At 40.6% G+C, this 25,856-nt stretch overlaps 1 protein-coding gene and 1 long non-coding RNA gene across 7 annotated transcripts in view; both read left to right on the top strand.

Moving 5' to 3' along the window:
* LOC141573769 (uncharacterized) overlaps nucleotides 1-16,059 on the top strand; it is a 128,600-nt gene extending 112,541 nt beyond the window's left edge. The window contains exon 12 of the long non-coding RNA XR_012499894.1: nucleotides 15,712-16,059. This is a non-coding gene — a long non-coding RNA (uncharacterized LOC141573769). The remainder of the gene's footprint in view (nucleotides 1-15,711) is intronic.
* A 3,542-nt stretch (nucleotides 16,060-19,601) lies between these two features.
* Nucleotides 19,602-25,856, top strand: part of SLC25A26 (solute carrier family 25 member 26) — a 112,984-nt gene continuing 106,729 nt past the window's right edge. Inside the window, exon 1 of one of the 6 annotated variants that reach the window (XM_045514419.2) lies at nucleotides 19,602-19,937. In XM_045514419.2, coding sequence (XP_045370375.1) covers nucleotides 19,905-19,937 — 33 coding nt within the window. In that variant the 5' untranslated portion in view covers nucleotides 19,602-19,904. The remainder of the gene's footprint in view (nucleotides 19,938-25,856) is intronic. The other 5 variants (XM_045514422.2, XM_045514418.2, XM_010951944.3 and 2 more) reach the window with 5 other exon arrangements.

Raw genomic sequence — 25,856 nt, 5'->3', positions numbered from 1 at the left:
AAACCTGCGTCTGATCTTCACCATGTCCCTGAGCCTGATACTCTGATCCAGACTCTGACCCTGATCCTACCTTGACTGTGCTGATTCTCACCTTCACCCTCACATTGAACTTGTCATACACTAGCCCTGACCCTGAGGCTGAATCTGATTCTAATTTTGACCCTGAAACTTCTCTGACCCCCTCCTTCACCGTCACCATGATCCGAAATCTAACTCTCACCCTGACCCTTACCATGTCCCTGAACCTGACTGGAGTCCTCATGCTGACCTTGAACTTATCTTAAGGATAATCCTAAGCATTTTCCTCATGTTCCCTCTGAATCTGACCCTAATTCTCACCCTAACACAAAAAAACTCAGATTCTGAAACCGACCCTCACCAAGATCCTGACCCTGACTTTGACCTAGACACTCAGTGTGACTCTCTTCCTGACTGAACTCTGACCCTTAACTTGAACCTCACACTGACACTCATCATAACCCTGGGCCTGACTGTGAACCTGACCCTCACCCTGACCTTTATCTGCTCCTTAACCTCACTCTGTTACTGAACATACTAGTTTCGTGTAGATTTCTTATAACTAGCAGTAAGAACATAGTTTTGAGAACCATGTACAATTCTGAACTGGCTTACACTTGTACTGTGTGTTTTCAGATGTGCTGCTTTGATTTATGTTAATATGGTCTGCTTTTTAGAATGTGTGGTTCTGATTGATTTGCCTCAGAAGAAGCATGGGTTAATTCTAACAATCAACAAGAATTTTCTTTAGAGATTAACGTCTGATTTCATGTTTACCGCTTGCCTGTTCACACAAGTATTATTTCCAATGATATTTGATTTAACTGACAATAAGAAGTTACTGTAGAGAACGGTGTATAAATATGAACTCATTTTCACATGTATGGCTTAGAGTCTTCTCATCTTGTTCTAACTCACAGGAAGAAAATGCAATGGAGACGAATGTGAGCTTCTGAAGGGTTTTTTTGATGATATAAATCTCATATACATCTCAGCATAGGCAAACAGAGGTGAGAAAATTCGTATTAGTGCACAGAAGCTCAATCTTAGACATTTCTCTCAAAAGAAACCCCTTAGTGCTTCTTTGAACTAGGATGAGTACAAGCATGGATGTTCATCTCAAAGGCACATTCTTACTTCGAGGTACAGCAAATGAGCAAGAGAGGAAGTAGTAGTAGTGAAAAGAATCCATTTAAACAAGCTCCATCTCAGACATCCTTCTCAAAAATAACTCCATATTGCTTTTCAGAGTAAAGCAAGATAAGCATAAAGACAGCACAGTACTTTAAAAAGCAGATTCTTATTCAGAGGAAAAAAAGATTAAAATTACTGTTTACTAAATAACTTTTTTTTTTTACTAAATAAGTTTTAATTGACCCTTTGTTTTTAAAATGTCCATGGATTAAAAAGTATGGAAATACTTTTGATTAGTAATACATATACGTATTTGCCTTCTCAAAGCTTTTAATTAATCTGAGATAAATGCTCATAAGAAAATGACCTACACAGTTTTTAACTTTCTGTCTTCTAGGTATCTCTTATGCCTAGAGAAAAAAGAAAAGAATGAGTAATTAAAGAAAGTACTTGCAAAGGGAGGGTATAGCTTAGTGGTAGAGTGTGTGCCTAGCATGCACGAAGTCCTGGATTCAATCCCCAGTACCTCCATTAAAATAATTAAATAAATAAATAAACCTAATCCCCACCCAAAAAAAATTAAAAAAAAAAAAGGAAGTGCTTAGTACTTGGTGTTCATATGTGATTATTTGGGTACAGGCATTGCAGACATAGGTATATGCATAAGAGATGATTTTCTTTTTGTTTATTTTTAAAAGTTGTACACTTCATTTACATAATAAATTTAAGATGATGTATCATTTAGTATACTGACAATTATATTTTAAATCTATAGTTTAAAACTTTAAGTTAGTACCTATTTCTGTGTTTTATATCTATGTATGTCTTGATGCATACAAAAAAGGTACATATCTTTTGCTTCAGTTTGTTACACAAGTAATGTGCCAAAAAAGTGAAATTAGAATTTGGGCCTTTTGTGTAAAACAACTTATTATTTTATGCTGAGATCAACAGAAGTTCCTTTTTGTCACCAACTGCTAACTGTTGGTTAACTATTAATGCTCATGCTTTTTGCATACTCTTCAACCCTTTCCTCAGCAATTCCCTTGGATAGCCTTGACCTAATTTGTTCAAAGTTTAAAATGCTAAAGTTAAAGCCATCCTTTAGACATTGACAATTTCCAAAAATTGAATCAGTTCAGATTGACTAGGATAATTGTCCTCATTCAGGGTTGCCAGCTCACAGAAAATAAAAGTGCAAATATTCATACTGATAGTAAATGTGCTTTTGAGTAGTTCACAAATTCAGTTATTTAGAAATAAAGGTGTTTCTAACCTTGAAAAACCTAAATAAATTGGACAACACATTAAAGAACTTTTAGACATTTTGTTATTACCTAAGAAAAAAGCTATAATAAAAAATAAAAAGTCAGAGGGAGGGTATAGCTTAGGGGCAGAGCCCATGCTTAGCATGCACAAGGTCCTGGGTTCAATGCTTAGTACCTCTATTAAAAAAAAAAAAAAAGAAGCAGCAGCACACAAAAATAAAATGAAATAAAAAGTCAAAGACCTAGATTCTCACGTATTGCTTCAGCTGACCACTACTATGTTGAAAAAAAAAAAACAAAAAACATTTTAACCTAGATAAATACTCTTACAATCATTAGGCAAGAAAAGTCTTGGAGAAATTCAAAGAATGTCAGAAACTACTCTCCAATTCAACTTAGGATGCCCATTATGTTTCTGGATGGCTGATTATGCCAAAACACTTGAAAATGGACTTTAACAACAATTCTTCACGACATTACCCATAAAGCAAAGATAAACCAACAGCAATATTAAACCAACACCAGTGTAGGCACCAAGGTTGTTTCCAAAGCAAGTCTTACCTGCCGACTGTACAATCCAGATTAAACTGTCCAGGTGGGCCATGGACAGGAACTAAAGGCCCGGGGCCTTTAAGCATCTCCAAATGGACTTCATACAAATACTTTTTGCAGTGAATTAGAGATACGTTCAGTTCACTGTGTATTGATTGTCATAGTGCATCTAAATTTTTCCTTGCTGGAGAATTATAGCTATACCTGGGGTGGGGTGGGGGAGTGCTTGGTTTTGTTTTCCCACCAGGGGAATTCCCACTGACCCCTCTAATGACTGAGACACTTATTTTACTCTTATTGTGATTAAGTACTTTTACACAGAAACTGCACTGTCCTTATCACCTACAAATCCTCAAGAACAATCCAGAGAACTAACGGAATCTTTAAAATTAACAAAGTTCTCAAAACCCCTTGAAATTCCCATCGCCCTAAATACCATTAGCTTTCAAATAGATAAGACCAACGCTTTCTGGGACCCTAACGTTTTGTCGTAATTCTGCAAGGGTGACCCTTTCTTAAAGGGACAAGTGGTTGGATTTCCACGGTCTATCTGGGGTCCCAACTCTGCCTCTCACCCATTTCCCACCTTGGGGAAAGGGAGAGAGCTGCAACAGACCTCTCTGCTTACCCGAATAATCCTAGCCAGTGACGGACCGCAAGTTTTACACTACCCAGCATCCTATTGCAACTTAATTCTTTTGGCCTAAGTCATCTTCCCACTGCTCCTCAACGCATGCGCATACTCGCAAGCAGGCGGTACTGCCGTCCTTGGCAAAGTTTGCAGAGAGGAGCCCAGGCTTCTGCACACTTTACTCAAAACCTGGGCTGGTCAGGACTCCCCGATGCTGGGAAATGCTCTTGACCATGCCAGTTACTGACCATTAGGGGAAAGTTCCCTGTGCGACTATAGAGCATGCTTTGACTATTCCAGGTTCCTCGGCTACCAAATTGCTGTTGGCAAAGTTCAAGCGCGAGGGAGCCCTCGGCAGCCCCAAGGAGCGCCTGCCGCTGACGCGGCCCAGCGAAGACAGGGGTTAGCAGGGATCTCTGTTGCCATCTCTCTCTTTCCTCAAAGAAAGAACGGCACAGGGTCGGGGGCCCAGATAAATACTACATTGTGATCACCTGTTCTTTCAAGAAAGGAGCAACTCAAAAGGTGATGCTTCGGTGCCAGAAGCGCACGCTCTCAGCGTCTCCACCTGTTGGAACTGTGGTCCACATTTTAGGGGTGAATTAAAGTGTGCGACGGCATTTTAAAACATTAACAAAAATAAGTCAGGGCTACTCGAGGGGATCTCAAAAGAACAGCTGAAGGGTGTGCATAAGCATTGAGCATTAACAATAAATTGGTGACAAAAGGAACCTTTGTTGATCCGGGCATAAAATAATTCAATAATTTGCACATGAAATCCCTAAACTCTAATTAATTCCTTTGAAACATTATTTATGTTACAAATTTTAGTAATGGGTCTGTTGACGTACATTTACTTGTATGAATTTATGCATACATTGGTATACAAACATATAAATAGGTGATAATTTAAAGTTTCTGACAATAGCTTTAAAATACAATTGTCCTACGTATAGATCTGTATATCTGTGAAATCCCTATACCTAGTGTAATCAGGATTTATATTAAGTCGTATCTTTAATTAAAGCAAGCAACCCGTCCTTTTTTTCTCTAGACATAAAGGATACTCAGAGGACAGAAAGTTTAAAACCATCCCGCTTTTTTTTTAATAGTAAGTTTTTATATCCTGTTATTTTAACATTTTTGAAATAGCAAAGAAACAAGGTATTCTAACCCTGGCCAAGCTGATTCCTGGCAACATACCTGTGATTGAATAAATTAGCCTTATTACTGATTGCAGGGAGAATGCATAGCACTGGAGTACCAGAGAGTGTCTTAAGTAAGAGACTGTTAGAAAGTACCTACTATAGAATTTGGTCTTTTGTTGGGTGATTTGGGGAAGGTCTAAAGAAGTGAGTATTTGCTCTAAATTGGGTGTTGTTAGAAAGCAAGGCCATTTCTCTGGGTATTTTTGTGAATACAGAGACACAGAATCAGGTAATAATTTGAAGTTTATAATGATAGGTTTAAAATGTAATCTGTTAGTTTATTAAGCAAAACAATATATAGATCATATTACATTTATGATGTGAATGAAGTGCTGCAACTTTTAAAAATAAACAAATAGAAAATCAAGTAGAAGCTCTCTCTATAATTCTACTCACTATAATCAACTGTCTACGCTAATTATTAGCTTTAGTTGAAGTCACCATTACTTTTTCTGTAGACAAAAGTGACACCTAGAGGACAGAAAGTTAAAAACAATCCAGGTACTTTTGTGTGTGTATATGTGAGCATTATCTCATGTTAATTAAAGTTTTGGAGAAGGCAAATACAAATACTTATGTATTATCATCCAAATTCATTTGCATATTTTAAATCACTGATCATTTAAATAAGAGGTCATTTAAAATGATGATTTGTAAACAGTGTTTTATATCTTTTTTTTTTTTTAACTAAAAATGTGCTTTGAAATGAATGCGTTTTGCTGTCCTTATGTTTCTCTCAGTTTACACTAAGGAGCAACAAGGACTTTCTTATGAAAGGAAAGTCTGAGGCTGAGCCAATTTGCACCAACATGAATTTTTTTCAGTATGACTTCTTGTTTGCCTAAACTTAGACATGTGTAAGATTTATGTGAGGAAAAACAAAAACAAAAACTCAAATGCGCTTCATCTCAACTGCTCTTTCTTCCTATGAGTTAGAGCAAGATAGCCCAAGCTGTGTATGTGAAAATGAGCGCAGATGTACACCTTGTTCCCATCAGTAATTTCTTACTGCAAGTTAAAGCAAATAAATTGCATATATGTGTATAGACAAGACAAACTGTAAAGAAGAAATCAAGCTTGTCTATAAAGAAAATTCTTTTTTGTTGTTGTTTCTGTTTTTGTTTCGTTTGGGGGTTCTTTTTTTGTGTATATATAAGAAAATTCTTAATGACTGTTAGAATCAACAGAGTTGAACCCAGGCTCTATCTGAGACAAATCAATGAAAACCACACATTCTTCTCAGCTGCACTTTCTTACTTTGAGGTAGACCATATTAACACAAATAAAAGTAACATATTTGAAAGCAACTGTAAGCAAGTTCAGAAGTATACATAATTCTCAAAAGTACACTCTTATCTTGACTTACAAGGAATCTAGATAAAACTAGAGTGTAAATGTACAAGATTTCATATTCAAACTCATCTTGGTGATGGCAAGGCTCACGTCAGGGCCAGGTCATAATAGGGGTCAGGGTCAGTATCAAGGTCTGAGTCGGGCTCGGTCAGGCTCAGGGTGAGGGTAGGGTTCAGGTCAGGGTGAAGTTAATAATGAGGGTCAGGACCAAGCTCTGTGTCAAGGAGAGGATCACAGACAGGCTGAGGGTAAGGGTCAGGGTCATTGTCATGGTGAGTGTGAGTGTGAGTCACAGAAAAGATTAGGTATGGTTGCAGGTTCAGAATCAGGGTCAAAGTGTGTGTCAGGGTCAAAACAAGGGTCATGGTGAGTGAAGAGTTTATTGTCAGAGTGAAGGTAGAGGTCAGAGTCAGAGTGAGGGTGAGTGTACTGTGATGGCCAGTGTCAGGGTGACAAGCTCGGGCTGAGAATTAAGGTTACTCGGGTTCACTGTGAGAAGCAGGGTCAGAGGGAGGCCAAATAAGGGCTAAATTATCTGACTATGAATCAGGGTCAGAGTCAGATTGAAGATAAGGGTCATGGACAGGGTGAGGATCTGATGGTCAGGGTGAAGGTCATATCATGATAAGGGTAAGGTTCATACTGTTGGTTGGTGTCAAGTCAGCTGAGGGTCAGGGTGAAGATCAGGTTCAGATGAGGGTCAAAGAAAGGCTCACAGTCAAGGTAAGGGCCAGTGTCACAATGTGCCACTGTGAAAGTAAGAGTGTTAGTGTTAGGGTGAGGGTGAGGTTCAGGTCCAGCCTCAGGGTTAGCAACACAGCAAAAGTGAGCATCAAAATCAAGCTGAAGGCCAGGGAGAAGGACTAGGACAGGTAAAGGGTCAAGCTGAAAGTGAGGGTCAGGGTCAAATGCAGAATCAGAGACATGCTGAGGGTCAGAACAAAGTTGAGGCTGTCTGTGAGATGGCCAGTGTCGGGACAATGGTAAGGAGTAGGGTGTGAGTGAGGGTGAGGGTCAGGTGAGTTTTAAGGCCAAGTACAAGGTCAGGTTGAATGTGATGGTAAAGTTCTAGGTTGGGGTCCAGGTCGTGGTAATGGTAAGGGTCACTGTAAGGGTGAGGTGCCCAGCAAGTGTCAGAGTCAGATTTGGGGTGAAGGTCCGCATCAGGATCAGTGTGAAGGCAGACATCAGGGGCACAGTGAAGGATAAGGTCATGGTGAGGGTGAGGATGTTAGGTTTAGGTCATGGTGATTTAGGGTCAGGTTTAATATGGGGTCAGCACAGTTGATTATTATAATGAGAATCATGGTCATTGTGAGTCAGGATCTGTGTAACGGGTCAGGGTTAGAATAAGTCTCAGGGTTAGCATCAGAGTAAGATTAACATGAGGTTGAGGATCAGGATCAGGGAAGGACCAGGGTTAGGGTCAAGTTCAGGTTAAGGATAAGGGTGAGGGTTGGAATAATTGTCAGAGTGATCAACAGAGTCAAGGTCAATGTGGGGGTAGGTTTCAGACTCGGATGAGGGTCAGAGTCAGATGTACGCTGAAGGTGAGTGTCTGGATTTGGGAAAGGGCAAAGGGGGCCAGAATCAGGGTAAGTGGCAATGTGAGGTTAATGATCAGAGATAAGGTTAGTGTGAAGCTGAAGATCATTGTTAGGGTAAAGTGCAGAATGGGAGATTCTGAGTTAGTGTATGTGTGAGGATAAGGGTTAAGGTTACAGAAATGGTGAGTTTGAGAGTGAAGTTCAGGGAGAAGATCAGGGTCAGATTTAGGGTGAAGGTCAGATCTGAGTGAGCATGAGGGTCAGAGTAAGGGTCAAGGTCAGGTGATGGTCACCAACAGGGTTAGGGTCAGAGAGAGAGTCGTTATCAGTGTTGGGATAAGGGAAAGTGTGTATGTATTTCAGAGAGAATGTCAGCTTGATAGGGTGTCTGGTTAGATAGGGTCAAGGCTGGAGTCAGTGTCATGGTAAAGTCAGAGTGAAGGTAAGGGTCAGGTAAGGCTCAGAGTCTAGTTCAGGATCAGGGTCGGTGTGAAGGTAGTATCTGGATTAAAGTAAGCATCCAGATCAGGATCAAGGTCAGGATAGGGTGATAATCAAGGTCAGGTTCTTGTTCACCTAACACCCACTGTGATCCTGACACTTATCATGACCCTGACTCAGATCCTTCCTAACTGAAACTCACATAGACACTGACCTTTACTTTGTCCCTCTGCTTGATTTTAACCCTGATGCTGAAGTTGACCCCAACTCTGAATGTGAGTGAACCTTGACTTCAAACTTCAACATTATCGAACTCTGACAGTTGCCCTCTTGCTCATCTAGACGCTACCCTATTCCTGACAATGTCCCTGACATCCACCTTCTGACTCTGATGTGTACCTGACTTACATAGTGACCCTCACCATTACCATGACGTTGACCCTGACCTAGAACTTTAGACTCACAGTCATCATAACCCTCTACTTGACCCTGAAACTCACCTGACACTAATGACCCCCTCATCCTGACCTTATTCCTCACCATGATCCTGTTGCTAACCCTCACCCACACCCTCAACCTCATTCTGACACTGACTCTCACCTTCACCATGTCTCTGATACTTTGCCTGAAATATTTGTTTTTTTCATCATCATGTTCCTAGAGTGAAAACAGTGCCTAGAACACAGTAAGAGTTCAATAAAAATTAGTTGAAGGAATGACTTTCTTGTACCAACTCTTACTGACTGCTGCTGTCTGCTGGCAGCAATTTATTGAGGAGTATGAAGCTGTTTCAGCAATAGATTAGCAATGTCTGTCATGTGTGCAATAAGACAAAGTGAGGGCTTTTGTAATGTGTTTGCCATAAATGTGTTAAACCACTCTGCTTGCCTTAGCTATCAGCTAGCATTTTGGGCAGTTAGTTGACTGCAAACAGGAAGACTGTGATATTAGGAGGTGAGGACTAAAGGGATTCTGAGATGGTAATGAGAATTCTGGACAACAGGTTCTGCTGCTTCCATGTTTGACTGAGTACTTTGGCGGGAACAGAAGAATTTCAGGCTTTCTTATTTGCTGGTTTTTTGTTTGTTTTATTTAGCTTTTCCCCAAATTAAACGTTTAGGTTGTGCAATGCAACAGTGTTTTAACATTTCACTAATTGAATGGAGCTAGTGAGGTGCAATGGAAAGGTTTTCATGTTTATTTATTGAGATTGTGCATGCACTCTGTTAATTTCACACTCTTTGCACATGTATTCCTCCTCACATTAGAGAGAAAAACAGCGCTGTTGAGGCTCAGAGATAAAGGAATGATTTTAAAGAACAAAGAAATGGACTTATAATTCCCTGTCCCCAGAGTCTTATATCTTTTTCTGGTTAAGAAGCAGATGCACGCATCATTTTTCCAAAGCTGGATTATCTCAAGGCTTTGTGTCCAAGAATAGGATGGGGGTATTTGCAGGTATTTTATTAAGAGCTTGAAGAGAATTTGAGGGGTGGAGAGAGACCTTTTATTGCATAAATACAAAGGGTCTTACCCTCCTCCCCACTCAAAACTACAATCTGAACTATGTCTGTGCTGTGTAAAGCAGCAGTCATTTGCATCTGGAATGGAGCATGTTTTGTTGCATTTGTGAGGGACAGGTTGAGTTTTCTGTCACATTGTCACAGATGCAGTTTGAGGCATGAGAACTCACTGCCTAATTTGTTCTTCTCGCTTCCCACCTTCCTAAGTGGAGGCAGCCCACTTCCCTGTGCAAGAATTATTCATTTATTCATCCAACAAGTATTTAGCCCTGGACCAGCACTCAGGTTACAGAACCAACTAAGGTTTTCTGTTCCTAAGGGCATCGGGTCTATTTTAGAAGAAACCCAAATTAAGACAGTTTTTTTGTGGGAGAGACAATTCCTGGGAGGCTAAAAAAGAAAGTGGAAAAAGTGAGACAAGAAAGGGGGAAATGGTGATAAAGTGTGCATAAAACAGTAGGTTAGTGCTGTAGGCAATGGGGGCTCAGTTCTCCCGGTGAACCCCTGAGAAACAATGTGGAACATGTGTAAAGTCGGCCTATCAGAGTAAAGGCTGGGGCATTGATTCACCCACATACCTTGATGGTGCCAGCACAGCTCCCAACGCAGGAGAGAGCACTCTGGTAGGGGGTGAGAGACACTGATACCTGAGGTGGGATGTTGTCAGTGTGCCAGAGACCATAGCTGCATGTGAACTGCAGGTGAGCCAAGGCGATATGGGGCATTGCATCAATAGGATTTACCATAAATCCTTACTTCCTCTACCCCAAGGCAGCGTTCATTTTGGAGCTAACAAATCTCAGACTGAGGGTGATCGAGTGCCGCCATGTAAGGCTGAGTAGGTTGTACACTGCACCACTCCAAGGGTTGCCACTTACATAGAATGCAGTGTAATTATGGTTCCCCAGAGCTGTGCAATGAAAAATCTGTGAAACATTCACACGAACTACGTTGTAATTGGCACCCCCTTGGAGCCATGCAGTGCACAATCTGCAAAGCTGTAAACCCAGTGTCTCGTATTAAAAAAAAAATCCTCTTATGAAGAGTAGATGCTGTTTTTAGAAGAGTGAATAAATTATAGTAAAGCATTAGACAGAGGACATTTCAGAATAGAAGGGACTTCAGTTAATATATTTGGATCAGCCTAGGGATAGTTATAGATTCTAAATGGCAGTCAGACTCAGGAGATCCAGAGGGCTTTGCCTAACACCGTCTTTTCTTAGCTTTTTGGTTGGGTAGAGACCACAAGTGCAGCATCTGCACCTCACTGGGAGGCCCGACTGCTACCTCAATTCCCAGCCCTTTGGCGTTCCTCACCTACACAGGACAGGTATCCCCACCCTGCATACAAGGTATAAGTGTGTCACACTAGCTCAGAGAGTTCGCAGCCTCAGTTTCCTACCAATCCTTTAGACCCTTCTGGTCTACTGTGGTCCCAGCAATTAGAGGTTTTACAGCAAATGAGGCAGATACAGCCTTCCACAATTAATGTATCAGTTTATCATTTCCATTGAGACAGAACTACATGGAGGCAGACCCCGAATTTATTTCAAAGGCAGATCGTGGTTCAGCCCAGGGCCCGATGCAATATTCCACATGATATATTTGCAATATTCTGCATGATTCTTTGATGATTAAGAACACAATGCCTGTAAAACAATGGATCTCATCTCCATACCTCTACCCCAAGCAACTGACAAATGCTATAAACTTTCATATAAACAACTGCATGGTTAAAACCAAGTTTTTTTTAAAAATTACAAATAAGTCTCGTTTGGGAAAGAAAATAGGCACACCATATGTATTTTAGGAATGTATTTCTTGCCTTAATTTTAAATCTTGATCGTAAGTTCTGTCCCAATTGTCTTGTCCCTATAATCTTTCTCTTAAGGAGTATTTTAGAAACTGAGGAGAAACACAGGTGGGAAAGTCAGCATCACAGACAATCTACTATTGCTATTGATCAGTTGTTGAAACAGTTTATCAACACTACACTAGTTCTGCCTATTTTTAATGAATTAAAAATTCACTATATGCACGCGTGAAGTGAATGTACTTGTGTAAGGACAGTACTCTCTGAGTGTTTAGGGTAAACCACATATTGCACAGGAAAAGACTTTATAAACAGAACACTGTAGAAAAATGACTCTGTTTCTGAGGGATTGGTCAACTGTATGCTTCCTTTGTTGAAACTTATTTTTGACCATTCTTTCTCCAGATTTACTACGATAAAAATCTAGATTCTTCTTTGATCTTCTCATTTCCTATCTGTAAGCAACATAGAGTTTCACTGATCATCACAATGACTTTGAAAAAGAGAGATGATTACCTGCTTTTGTGAAATGGCCAACGTATTGCCAACTGGCTCACAGAACTGATTTCTCATTGCCCTGGTTGGATTCAGCTTTGCTTCTGAGAGAGCTCACTTCTTGAATGGCTATCATGGCAGGGCGATTGCAGTGAACTCTGGGAGGGGTAGGGGCCAGGGGAATTAGGCTGGGGATTGCTATATGGATTCCACAGGCTCTTTTGCTAGGAACATATGCCGCGAATTGACATCCTTTGTTTTCCACTCTCAAAAATAGAAGTGCAATAATTTTCTGGAGGAAAAGACACCCTGAAGGTTTCCATAGCATTACAAACCCTCTAGCATTGGTCTCCAGGTGTCTCGAACGCCTAATGAAACTTCCCCGTGCACATCGGCTTTATTACAGGAGTGAAGGTGCAACTATGTATGTCTCCTTCTTTCCCTTCCTCTCTCCTTTCTCTGCTTTTCTTCATTCCAACGGCTGAACTCCTACTCTGTATCTAGCACTGAGTACAGTGGTGAGCTTGCTGGGTACTGTCCTTGCCTTCATGGATTTTATAGTCTAGTGGTGGAGAGGGATGTTAAACAAATGAGCACACAAACAGAGAATTATACATTATATTAAGTGCTGGGGAAGAAATATGGTGGGAGTAGGGTGACGTGAAGGAGAAGACACCCTCTGAGGAAGCCACATTAAGCGGAGCTGTCAGCGGAGGTCAAGCAAGAAGGAGAGATGTGGAAGTGGGGGCGTGGCCTGTGCCCACGCCCTGAGACAGCAGGTATGGAGAAGACCAACCCACCTGGGGGCCCAAGGGCAGAGAAAAGTGACTGGCAGGCCATGAAGCTGAAGCAATAGTCAGGTAAAAAATATAAAATGTCTGTTGAGAAAGAAAATCTGCAAAAGGAACAAAACTAAAACTTAGTAGAAGATGTGGGACTGCACTCGAGTGACACGTCACCCTAGAGGGGGTGACATGTTCTCTGGTAACTATCTGGGGGAATGGCAGCTGTTTTGCAACATCAGCAGCATTGAACCTGAGAAATGACCAAAGATAAAGCTCACCTTATTCAAGTGATTCTTCTGAACTCTAAGGGGTTCACCTGGGGACAGATGGAGACGATTAACTTTCAGCCTGTAACAGGAAGCCTACAGTGTTTATTTAGGACCCATGCTGGTAGCTCAGAGGAATAAGGGGTTGTGCCCTTTTGAATGAAGGACTGCTGTTTGTTTGATGGAAGGTCATACATAAAAAGACCACAGTGCCAGAGAGTTTTGTGGAAGATTGGCCACGATGAAGGTATAAAATGAACAAATCTGGGAGAGGCACCTCATGATGAGGGAGTTGGTGAATGGAAATTCAAAGTTGTATCTTTCATTCTTGAAACATTTTCCAAATTGGTGAATTATCTGGGGCCCTGCGGCATGTACTAGAGCTTCCCCTGCCCGCCTTCCCTCCAATCACTCAGACTTAGGAAGCAAAATGGCATTGAAGGAGTCGGGAGAACTCTGATTACTGCTTGATTAAAGAATATCATGCATCAGCGTTTTGGGAGAGGTTGAGAAACATTTCATCTTTGAAATGAAACATGTTCAATGTGTTCCACCTCCTATGAAAAAAAAATCTTTGTTTAGCTGGTAAAATATACATACAAATTAAAAAAAATGACCATTTTAACCATATTAAGTGTACAGTCCAGTGGCGTTAAGCACATTCACACTGTGCAACCATTAGTACCATCCATTCCTGAAACTTTTTCTTCTTCCCCAACTGGAATTCCCTATCCATCAAACACTAAACATTTCCCCTCCTCCAGCTCCTGCCAACCACACTTCTACTTTCTGTCTCTGGCCATTTGACTACCCTAGATACCTCTATCAGCAGAATCCTACAGTATTTGTCATTTTGTACCCAGCTTATCTCACTGAGCATAATGTTGTCTAGGTTTGTCCACGTTGTAGCATGTATCAGAATTGCTTTCCTTTTAAAGGCTAAATAATATTCCATTTTATGTGTACACTACATTTGGTTTATCCATTTATCTGTCAATGAACCTTTGGGTTGGAGAAAAAGTATTTTTTTAAATGGAGAGCAGAGACATGATATTTTTCTTTTCTTATATTCTCTTACTTTTCCTTTTTGCACACTTCCTTCCTTCTTTCCTTTCTTCCTCCTATTCTTTCTTCCATCTCTCTCCTTTCCTTCCTCCCTCCCTCCTTTGCCCCCTACCCCCATAGAAAAAATTGAAGTGTGTAATCATTGGGAATCTCAGGGTATAGTACAATGACTTCCTTTTTTCATTATTATAATAGAATTTATCCTTTAGAGCAGTTTTAGATTCACAGCAAAATTGAGCAGAAAGTACTCAATTTGGAGTACTCCGTGGAGGGTTTCCGTATACTCCCTTGTTCCCCTCCACCCCACCCCATAGCCTCCCCCGCTATCAACACCCCCCACCAGAGTGTACATTTGTTACAGTTGATAAACCTACACTGAAACATAATTATCATCCAAAATCTATAGTTTACATTAGGTAGATCACTCATTTCATGGGTTTTGACAAATGTATAATAACATAAATCCATTGTTATAGCATCACAGAATAGTTTTGCTCCCCTAAAAATTCTCTGTTGCATCTATTCAACCCTCCCTCCCCCAGCCCCTGGCAACCACTGAATTTTTTACTGTCTCCATAATTTTGCCTTTTTCAGAATGTCATATAGTTGGAATCACACAGTATGCAGCCTTTTCAGATTGGCTGCTTTCACTTAGTCATATGCATTTAAGTTCTTCCACATCTTTTCATGGCTTGAGGGCTCATTTCTTTTTAACACTGAATACTATTCCATTGTCTGGATGTACCACAGTTTATTTATCCATTCATTTACTAAAGGATATCTTGATTGCTTCAAAGCTTTTGCAGTTATGACTAAAACAGCTATAAATACCCGTGTGCAGTTTTTTTGTGTAGACATAAGTTTTCAACTAATTTGAGTAAATACCAAGGAGCATGACTCTCAGATCATATGTTAAGACTATGTTTAGCTTTGTAAGACACTGTCATACCGTCTTCCAATGTGTCAATGATCTCCTTTTAGGTTTTACTGATTTCCTTTCAGAAACCAGGTGTCCAGGCTTGATTATAAGTCCTGAGTCATGGGGTGGCAGTTTGGATTATTTGGGAAAGTACACAGGGAAATGGTCAGTCATCTACACGGGACCTGATATAAAATGGTTACTTTCTGTCTTTCTTTTTTTTTAACCTCATGCAAAACTGTCCAGGTGAACTGGAAAAGGGGATATGGAGTCAGGAGAAGGTTTTTATGACAGGTTCAGTCATTAAGTTGTGATTTTTGAAGGCCTAAGCCAAGATGTGCTGCAGAAAGCAGAGGAGGAGTGTGTCTGAAGGATTAGGTAATGGTTTGGGTATCAGGGATAAATGAGAAATTGAGACACGAGGCAGGTTTCTTAACCTAGAAGATTGTAACAATTATGGAACCATGATAAAAAATGACATTGGGAGGGTGAGAGGTTTAGAAAGAAAAAAGGCTTTGTGGACACAGGTGGTGCTTAGCACTTGTTGATGGAGTTAATTTGAAGAATGATAAAGTTCTTACTTGTGATTAGCCAGAAGACTGTGGTTTCCTAGTGGACATTTTTGCTTAAAATTCCTATAATGGGAAGATCATGAACTCCACTTATATTCTCCCATTATTTCCTCTACTGCAGAGAAAAAAACAGCTCAAATTGCCCTTGAGTATAACAATAGTCGGTGGCTGAGAAGAATTGTTTGCTGTCATCATGTGTGTCAGGTAAGTGTCACAAAGTTGACCCATAATGACCAGTTGCCACTTCGACAGAGGGGAGCGATTACAGCAAGGTCACTTCTGTGTTACATTTCAGTGTGACAGGCTTGCCAATCTGATGGGCAGTAAACGCACAAGGCACAAGGCTTTTCCACATCCAACGGAGTGGGGGTCTTTGTCAGAGAATGTAAAAATGAGCCGAGCAAATTTCATCCTGATTATTTTTATATATATTTTTGGGGGGAGGAGGTAATTTGGTTTCTTTATATATTTTTAATTAATTTTTTATTTTATTTTTTAGTGGAGGTACTGGAGATTGAACCCAGGACCTTGTGCCTGCTAAGCACACACGCTACCACTGAGCTATACCCTCCCCCTATATATGTTTTGGAAACCTAGCCAGAACTTCATTTTGGGTCAAATATTGAACAAAATCCAATTATGGAAGATAACTGATTCATGCTTCGTAAAATAAGGCAGGTTTATATCAACTTGCTCAGAGAAAAGCCTAAGAAATTAAGCGATAAGCAATATCATGTGAGTGGCTGTCAGCTCAAGATAGGTCAGCAACAATATATGATGGTAATAGTTGCAGAAGTAGTTTTTATTCTTTAGAAATGGCCAGTAATGTAAGAAGAAAACAAAAAGATCTTTTTTAAGGCATCCAAATATAACCAGTCGTCATATAGATTTTTTTTCTCTGCATTGTTAAGTTTTAAATTACCTCTAAGATTGTCCGCGTTGATTCCTGCTGCCTTGTATTCATGCCCTTGTGTAATCGCCTCCCACTGGGTGTGATTAAGTTACAAAAGATTGTGGCTTCATCTTCAGTATTCTCTCTCACTCTGATGGAAGCCAGGGACCATGTTGCAAGCTCCCATGTGGAGAGTTCCATGTGCCAAGGAATTGAGGGAGGCCTTCAGTCAACAGACATTGAGGAATCGAGCCCCTCACTCCAAAACCCTGCACAGAACTGAATCCCACCAACAAACATGTGAGTGAGCTTGGAAGTGGATCTCCATTCAGACCATCAAATGGAATTGCAGTCCTGGCTGACAGCATGATTGCAGTCTTTTAAGAGATTTTGAGGCAGTCATGCCTTGCTAGGCCAATTCCAGAATTTCAGATCCGCAGAAACTCTGAGATAGTAAATGTTTGTTGTTTATAGCTGTTAAGTGTTTGGGTAGTTTGTTACGTACGCAGCAACAGATAACTAATATGTAAATGTTTACAAAACTGGATTATAGTATCTTTTGTCAGTCAGAGTTCTAGCAGCAAATAGAGGGTACTCAGCTGGGAAGAGAACCGTGGGCAGGGTTAGGAAAATCAGTGACATATGGAGAGGTAGTCAGTATTTCCCACAGTAGGGAGTCATTATCCTCCCTAGACCTGAAGGAGAAAGGGAGCCAAAGAGGGGAGGCTGTTTCACAGAAGCAGTGTTTCAGATGGGGGCAGGGAGGGAGCAGAGAAGAAATACCCTGACCTCTTTCTCCTGCCATCCTCAGTTCTGCCCATGACTTCCACTGGCCAAACCCAACTGGAAACCAGGGGCTAGTTCCTATGGGTCAGGTCCCTGAGACAGAGCACACAGACGGAAAAGTAGAGACTGGACCTGCTGGGGCATAGAGAGAGAAAACACCGTATGCATATGCTCTTATGCACCTGTTTCTATGTTTACTGTCTTTCCATATCATTAGAGATTCTTCTATATCATGGTTTTAAATAGCTACCTATGAGTACTATAGCCAAATTATCTCAATCACGCCCTGATGAACAGTTTTGTAAAAAAATCTCCTTTTGCTATGGTAAACAGTGAAATGAATATCTTCATAGATGTATTTTGATGGATTTAAAAAATAGTTGCTTAGAGTACAATGCAATAAATAGAATAATGGAGGACAAAGAACATTTTTTTAGGGTTTGATAGATCTTGCCATATTCACTCACCAGAAAAGCTGCTTTGACGCTCCCTCTAGAAAAGTATTTGCCTATTTGATAAGTTAAAAAAATATGCTGTATTGTTGTTTTGATGTTCATTTTGATGTTACTAATGACTTTAAAATATTTTCACATGTTCACTAGCTGCTTGTTTTTCTTCCTTTGTGACTTTGGCTATTTTTTTCTTTTTTTAATTGAAGTATAGTCAATTTACAATGTTGTGTTAATTTCTGAAGTACAGCATAGTGATTCATTTATATTCATTTATACATATATAACATATATATAGCCATATATATAACAAATATACATAGCCTTTTTTTTTTCTGTTGGTACTGGTCTTTTCTTACTGATTTATAGGAGCTATTTAGAATTAAGAATTCATTGTCATATGTGCTGCAAATGTTTTTCCTAGTTTAAAAACATTTAATGCATAAACATTTCTTTATCTCAATAATTTAAAAATATATCAGAACTTGTTTAAAAGTAAACTTGGCTTACAGTGGTAGACTTAATTGAGGAAGACAATTTTATTAGTATAATTTCACACCTTTAGTGCAAACCAGTACTGAACTTACTTCCTGTATCTTTTAAAATAGAAGATTTGAGGATACACTCTGCCTGCAATGTGGTAACAATGACGATGCACTGAAATGCTCCATTTAAAAGACATGCACACGTGGTAATGGATCTTTCCCTCAGTATATCAGAAAAAGGAGGCCCCAGGTCATGTTTGCAATATCTGTATTTCCTAAAGGATTTCTAGTGGCATTGTGAAATATCTGATGAAGCTTTTACCTTTGTACAACAGAAAAGAACATAATGTTTCCATCCTGCTCTCTCTTACATGATTCAGTCTGGGGAAAACCAGCTGTCGTTATCGGGAGGATGGTCAAACAACCCTATGGAGAGGTCTATGTGGTGAGGAACTGAGGCCACCTGCCGAGAGTTAGCACTAATTTGGCAATCATGAAAACGAGCCATTTTGAAGGTGGATCCTCCAGCCCTAATCAACTTTTCAGATACAGCCCCAGCTGATGCCTTTACTGCAACCTCATCAGAGAGAAGCCGAGTCTGAGCCACTCAGGGAAGCCACTCCCAGATTCTTGGGAAAGCAGAATTTGAAACCCTGCCAGGTATCCTGCTAATCACTTCTAGATCATCTCATCTAGAAAACAATAAAGATTCTAGGAGTGATATGAAAGATAGATTGAAGAAAGGCAGACAGAGAGCCTGCTAAGGCTGTTGCAAGGGCTCTGAGGAAACATGATGAGGGCATGAGGTAAAATCTCAAGCTTGTGCTCTGCTCTCTGTAGCTTTGAGTCGGCTGCTGAACCTCTTGGAGCGTTAGGATCTTCCATAAAATGAAGATTGCAATGGTGCTTACCTTACTAAGTTGTATTAGAGCATCAGGTCTGAGATGTAATTGGCCCTTGACATGAGGAAACTTAGAAGGTATTTGTTTAATAAATGTAAAGACAGGTCCACTCCAAGAAGCTTTTATTAAGTGCTTAAATAAAGTAGACTTCGAGGTATGCAACTGGTATCTCAGTTAACAAGATAAGCAAGTAATTAACTGAACAAGTGAAAACAAGTGCAAAATTCACTGTAACGAGAAGTGGAGGACGCTAATTTTTAGCCCGAGTAAAGAAACTAATGAAATATTTTTCTATACTTAATAATTTTCTGATAATGAGTCTATTTTATGAAATTCAGACAAAATTTCTACAGATTAAACCAAGAGATAAAGCAAAAAAATGGAAACCACGAGCCTGGCCCCCAGGAACTAGTCCTTCCCCTCCACGGCACCGCCCTCCACCATAGCCACGCCCCCTTCGGCTTCGCGCTGCCCTCACTGCGGGGCTCCCCGCGACGATTTCCCATCAGAGGCTCATTTGTTCGTGAGAGTTCCTCCATTTAGACCACTCAGAAGCTGTAGGAAACGCAGGCAGAGAAGAGTCGCGAGACTTGACGCGACCACACTTTCAGGCCCCGCCCCTCCTTCCGGGGCGAGCACCTCCCAGCGCAGCGTCCCGGGTTGCACGTGTAGTTGTTGTGGTGCAGTCTCACGTGGTCGCGGAAGCGCAGGCGTCTGCAAGATGGCGGCGACCAGTGCCGGGAGATGCCAGCCGCCTCTGCTCAGCCTTGAATGATATCCCTGACTGTGTCTGTGGGGCCATGGACCGGCCCGGGTTCACAGCCTCGCTGGTGGTGAGTACGGGGTGGCAGGGTGGGGTACTCAGAGCGCCGGGGTGCCGCACTGGAGTCCCTGGTGGCTTTTCTGCCCTGGCTCCTTTTCCCGGTTTTGCGTGCTCAATCGTCCCGGGGCACCGGTCACCGGGGCTGGCGGGAAGTGCCGGGCTCCTGGGCCGCGCCGGGCCTGGTGTCGAGACCCCGGGTTCCTTACTCGTATTTCAGAAGGACGGAGGTGGGAAAGGGTTGGGGTACTTGACTTGTCTTCCGCGCAACGGCTTAACTAAAGGGAAAAGAAAATCTTCAATTGTAGTATAAACCACAGGCTGCAGAACTTGGTAGTTAACGAAATATATGTAACAAAACAAAGCTCACTCAAGACACTCACAGACCTGTTCGAGACTATGGTTTCATTTTGCTTTTTTTTTTTTTTAAGTCTCGGAAAACGACGTATTTATTTATTCAGTATATAATTAATGTTTATTCTGCTCTCAGGCATTCTTTGAGCCTTTGGGTATACGGATGAGCAGAAACAGCTGCTCTCTGGAGCTAGTTAAGTCAGTAAGCGTTTAATTCTTGAGAAAACAGTGAGAACCAACGTGTCTTAACATCAAAAAAACCAGCAACAAAAAGACCCCCAAATCCTTTAATAAATATTTTGAAACCTTTCTTATGGCAGGTCTGGTAGGGGATACTAGATACAGTAGTGAAGACAGATTGGCTGCCTATGTTTTTATTGTAGGGTGGTGGGCAGAGGCAGACAAAAAAAGCTCTGAAAGCTTTTCCTGAGAAACGGAGGCTCAGAGGAATGTCTTCAATTAAATTTTTTTTTTGGAGGTGGGAAGGGAGGTAATTAGGTTTATTTATTTTTAGAGGAGGTACCTGGGAGTGAACTCGGGACCTAGTGCATGCTAAGCACGTGCTCTGCTACTCTGAGCTATACCCTGCCCCCTTCATTTAACTTTCAATTGTTTTTGCAGGTGTTGGAGATATCAGTGAACAAGATAGAGCTGCCCACATGGGTCAGGTGGGGGGGGTGAAAGAGTGAAATAATGAGGGCTAGTTTCAGCGTGTTACGGAAAGATGTGGAAGGGGGCATCTTAGCCAGACTTGTGGAATGATGGTTTTAAACCTAGCTTGTATAAGCTAGGTTTTAGAGTTGCAAAGAAATGCATTACCACTTTGAAAGAGTTTTCCTGTCCAACTGGTGAGATAGTAGTACTTTTCAGTTAACATTGCTCTGCTGGGAGCTTAGGTAAGCTTTTTACATACATCATCTCACTCAATTCTGACAAAACTTGGAGTCTTATCCTAGTTTTCCAAACGAGGGAACTGAGATATAGTATGCTACATAACTTGTCCAAAGTTACATAGTGAGATCGACTTCACGTGTGTGAGCTTAGATTCCAGGCAGTGTAACATGGGATTCCACACCTTTGACTGTTCCTTGATACTGTCTCTGAAGTCAGCATCAGTAGCAGTTGCTAAAAACAGGGGTGTGCCAGAGTTAGCAAAGAACAGTGGTGTTTAAATTTATTTAAAATTTATTTTAGTAATATATGGTACACACGCATACTTCTTTTTTCATTGTAGTTAAAGAGGGTAGAATTAGGATCAGTGAGTAGAAGTTTCAGGGAAGTTAAATTTCATTCCAGCTAAAAGATATTTTATTTTGAAGCATAATGGAAGCCATTAGAAAGTTTTATTACTGAAGTAGCCCAGAAATGGAGTGGTTGTTATTTAAGGCTGGAGCGTGTTTGAGGCAGGCTGAGCACTCCTGAGGGAGTTCTGTTTTGCTTACTGCCGTGGGACCAGTGCCTGACACTTCGTAGGCCCTCACCACAACTTGTTGAATGAATGAATGAACGAACCTTCACCTGTTCGCTGAAGTCTTGAAACTCAGATTCCAAAGATTAAATGAGTTGACATTAGAGGTATAGTACAGAGCCTGGCAGGTAGCAGACATTTAACTGTTTACTGCTTAAAGTTTCTTAAAAGGGGATTGAAGGGCTGGAGAGTTGAATAAGGGGAGGGCCTCTGGGATGTTAGCTTTTATTTGGAGCATGGAGCAAACTGTTTAGGAAAAAACCTCCAAAGAGTACATTGACTGTGCGTGCTTTTAGGAAAGCAGTTTGGAACACGTAAAGTTTAGAACACGTAAAGATGTTGCTAACATTCAACTCAGTGAAGATAATAGGAAGCCACTTAAACGTGAAACAGTCAACTGGAATGGTTAGGTAAATGATGACAAATGCATTTTGTGGACAATTTGGGGGCCATTGGCAAGTATTTGCGAAGAGTATGTGCTACAATAGTAACCTGGAAAAGGGTTATAGATTTAAAAAAATACAACACTGTATGAACATCTGTTCATTCCTAATTCAAACCATACAGAAATACACTTGTCCCTTTCTGTTCAAGGGGGATTGATTCCAGGACCCCTGTGGATACCAAAATCAGCAGGCGCTCAAGTCTCTTGTATATAATGGTGTAGTATTTGCATATAACTTAGGCACATCCTCCGGCACCCTTTAAATCATTTCTAGATTACTTATAATGCCTAATACAGCATAAGTACTATGTGGATAGCTGTAAACAGAATGTAAATGTTATGTAAATAGTTGCCTGCATGCAGCAAATTCAAGTTTTGCTTTTTGGAACTTTCTTGAATTCTTTTATTGAATATTTTCAATCTGCAGTTGGTTGAATCCCAGCGTGCAGAACCCCAAGATATGGCTGGCTGGCTTTATTTCATTCATTATGAAAACCAGCTATATTGAAATTCCCCAAGATTATAGAAAATAATTTTGATAGTAGCCTTACTTTTTTTCCTTCTAGTTTTTTTTTTTTTTAATGCAAGCAACAACAGCAACAAGAAACCCCAAACCACTCTTCACCCTTTATGTCTTCTTTTCTGCCTGACTCTTCTCTCCTTCAGTATTTAACTATTTCATTGCTCTTGTGGTTCACCTGGCTTGTTGTTTGAAGGAAACCAAAAGCATCCCTGCCTCGGTCACTTTTAACTCATCCTAGGTTGCAGGTGGAAGAGCTTCTGCAGGTGTCTGTGCTATGCAGTGTGAAGTCCGGGCCGTTCTTTGCGTGGTAGTGTGGACTGTAAAAATGAATGTGCAAATGGGAATCATGCAAAGTGGTCTTATGATTATTTAATAACCTTTACAAATTCTTGTTAATGTTAAGAACTCTCTTACAGTTGATTATAAATGTGCAGAGAAATGGAAGAAAAAATTAATACCAACACTTAATACATTGTAATTTAAAACGCTAAGATTTTATTTCTTTGTTTAAAAAAAAAATCAAAAGTGATTTGTGAGTCATATAACTTCCAGTGCAGACCAAGTATTGTTTTATGCCTTGGCAAAGTGATCTGCTTCCTAAGTTTGGATCAACTTCCAGCCTTTTATCCTGTGTGTTTTCAGTGTTGTGAAAACCTCCCAGAGTTCCTTTAATGTGTTGATTTTGCTGGCACAACTTTCTCTGGGCCTTCTTCGTCCTTTTCATCACATCCACTTTCTTCATATATGGTGATAAGCTCGCCTTCACTAATTCCCTCTGGCTGCGGGTCTGGTTTCCAGAGACAGCAGCGTCAGTGTTCGCACAGCCAGCTCGTGTTTTTGTAACACCTTCTATATTTGGTTTGAATTTCACTTTTGGTATTCGCCACTTTTCATTTATTTACTGTACTTTGATTTTTGCTGGCCAGTTCCCTCTTTCCAGGATCTGTTTTTATAGACTATCACTGTGGTAACTGTAACGTGGACCATGGTGTTGGAGGGCTGTGTTCTTTTGGTAACTGAAATTCACGTATGTTGGTGCTGTGTGAAGCAGGGACTGCTAATACCGTTTCTTTTTTTCTTCTTGTGAAAATCGTTTTGCTTTTTCTCTTTCTTTCATGAAATGACTCTGAAAAAGCTTCTTTGTGATACTCAAGTCTCACTGGACCTGCTCTTTGGTTGAGAACCACTGGCAGAAAGGGACTTGAGGGCAGTGGCAAGGGTTATGTTGCCAGGGCTTCTTAGGTGAGGTGAGAAAACAGAAGAAAAGATAAGAATGAAGTATTGGACATACGTTTAGGGGACGTTTTCAGTGTTTTTGGCCCATGTCTCTCTTTTCTGGAAGGCAGCCTCCTAATTGCCTGCTGGAGTCAAGGCAGGTTAGTATCTGATGAAGAAGCGTGATCTCTAAATCTAAAAGGGGTTGGGAATTATACTGCACCTTCTCAAGCTTGCTTCATATGACTTGTTTCTTTTTGGCATTTAGGTCAGAGTGGGCAGGTCTTCCTTTTTGCTTGTTTTTGTGCTGAGCAGGCAGTCACCTAGACAGGTATAGTCTCAATTTTGATCGATCACTGGAGCATACAAGGCGCCCTTGGAGACCACCAGTTTCCTGGGACCACAGCTGAGAACATCTGCTGTGATAGAGGCATTTCTTTTGCATCTCAAGTACCAGGAGATGGGACTACATTTCCTTTCTCATTTTTCTTTCAGTGTGAGAAGGGGTCTTGGGAAAGTTTTGAAATCTGGTAATTTAGCTGTGAATGACTTGCTAATACGCTTTTGTCACCATTTTCAAACCAAATGCTGTGCATTCAAATAAAGTTTGAAATGTTAAATTTTTAATGGTACAGACAGAATTTGAATAATGTTAGTGAAATACCAAATAGAGGGAAGATAAGAGTTGTGCCCAGTTTCTCCACCTCCACAAATCAGGTATCTTTTACATCACCCATATGTTTAACCAGACATATGTGTGAGCCTTTGCTCTAGGACTTGGAAAGAGTGCCTCAAAGATATGGTCCCTGCCCTCATGGGTGTGCAGTCAAGTAGGAGCAGACATTTAACAGAAAATAAAACAAAAATTAACTGTGTAATTGAGAATGGTGATAAAAAGTAACCATTTATTGAGCATTTTAACGAGTGCGTATGCAGTTTTTTCAGAGCAGGAATCGTATGGTTACAATTTTGTCTTCTTTTTTTTGGTATTCTGCTTAAAAAAAAAATTAACTCTTTATTTCAAATCCAGCAGTCGCAAATAAATCTGAACAGTAGTATTTCTCAGGTTTTTGAGTTTGATGCTCATTCCTGACACGCATCCCATGATTTGGCTTTCTGTTGAGTGAGACCATGGGTGATCTTTGTCCAGGGAGCAGAATTTGAGGAGAGCTTTTCATTCATTATTGCTAAGGAAAGACTTGAATTTATTGATTTTATATGTGCATTTATTCAGTTTAATATAGGAATGTAATCTTCAGTCTTTGGTCAAGTCCTGCGTCTTTCATGTGGTTTTTAGTATTTTTGCTATTGGCATGTCAGAAATAGGGCATCAGCAAACTTGGAAGGATATTTATAGTAACACTAAAAATAATAACTCAGATTTATTGATAATTGATAAAGGGCAAGCCTTTTGCTAAGCATGCAGTTGTATTTAATTCTAATTTAATCTCACTTAGTTCTCAAAAACTCTGTGAAGTGTAGATACTGTTATTTTCCCCATTTCATGCATGAAGAAATGTGGGCTTAGGGAGGTTAAATAGCTTTCCTAAAGAGACCCACTTGAGACTGAAGCCAGGTCTGCCTGTCTGATGTCAAAGCTGCTGTCCTAAGCAGTATTTAATCTGAAAGAATTTCTGGACAAATGGAAACATACTCGAGTCCAATTCCAGAACCATTACTGCATTCCTCACAGTATCCTCTCTAAACGAAAGTGATCCTACACAGGCTTTTCCATCAGGAGGTGATGATAGGCAGAGGATTTCTCAAGAAGTCACCCTGAGTATACCACAGAGCTGTCAGCGTGTCTGTAGAATGCCAAGAAGCAAGCAGCAGGGGACACCGGCTTTCAGTTGTCACAGTGCTGTGGCAGACCACAGCAGGGACAACCAAAGAGTGATTGCTGCAGTTTTTCTTCTGAATGTTGAGT

Source organism: Camelus bactrianus, chromosome 17, assembly GCF_048773025.1.
Source record: "Camelus bactrianus isolate YW-2024 breed Bactrian camel chromosome 17, ASM4877302v1, whole genome shotgun sequence".
Classification (NCBI taxonomy): domain Eukaryota; kingdom Metazoa; phylum Chordata; class Mammalia; order Artiodactyla; family Camelidae; genus Camelus; species Camelus bactrianus.
The sequence above is the reverse complement of the archived record's forward strand: the minus strand, read 5'-3'. Positions and strand labels throughout refer to the sequence as shown.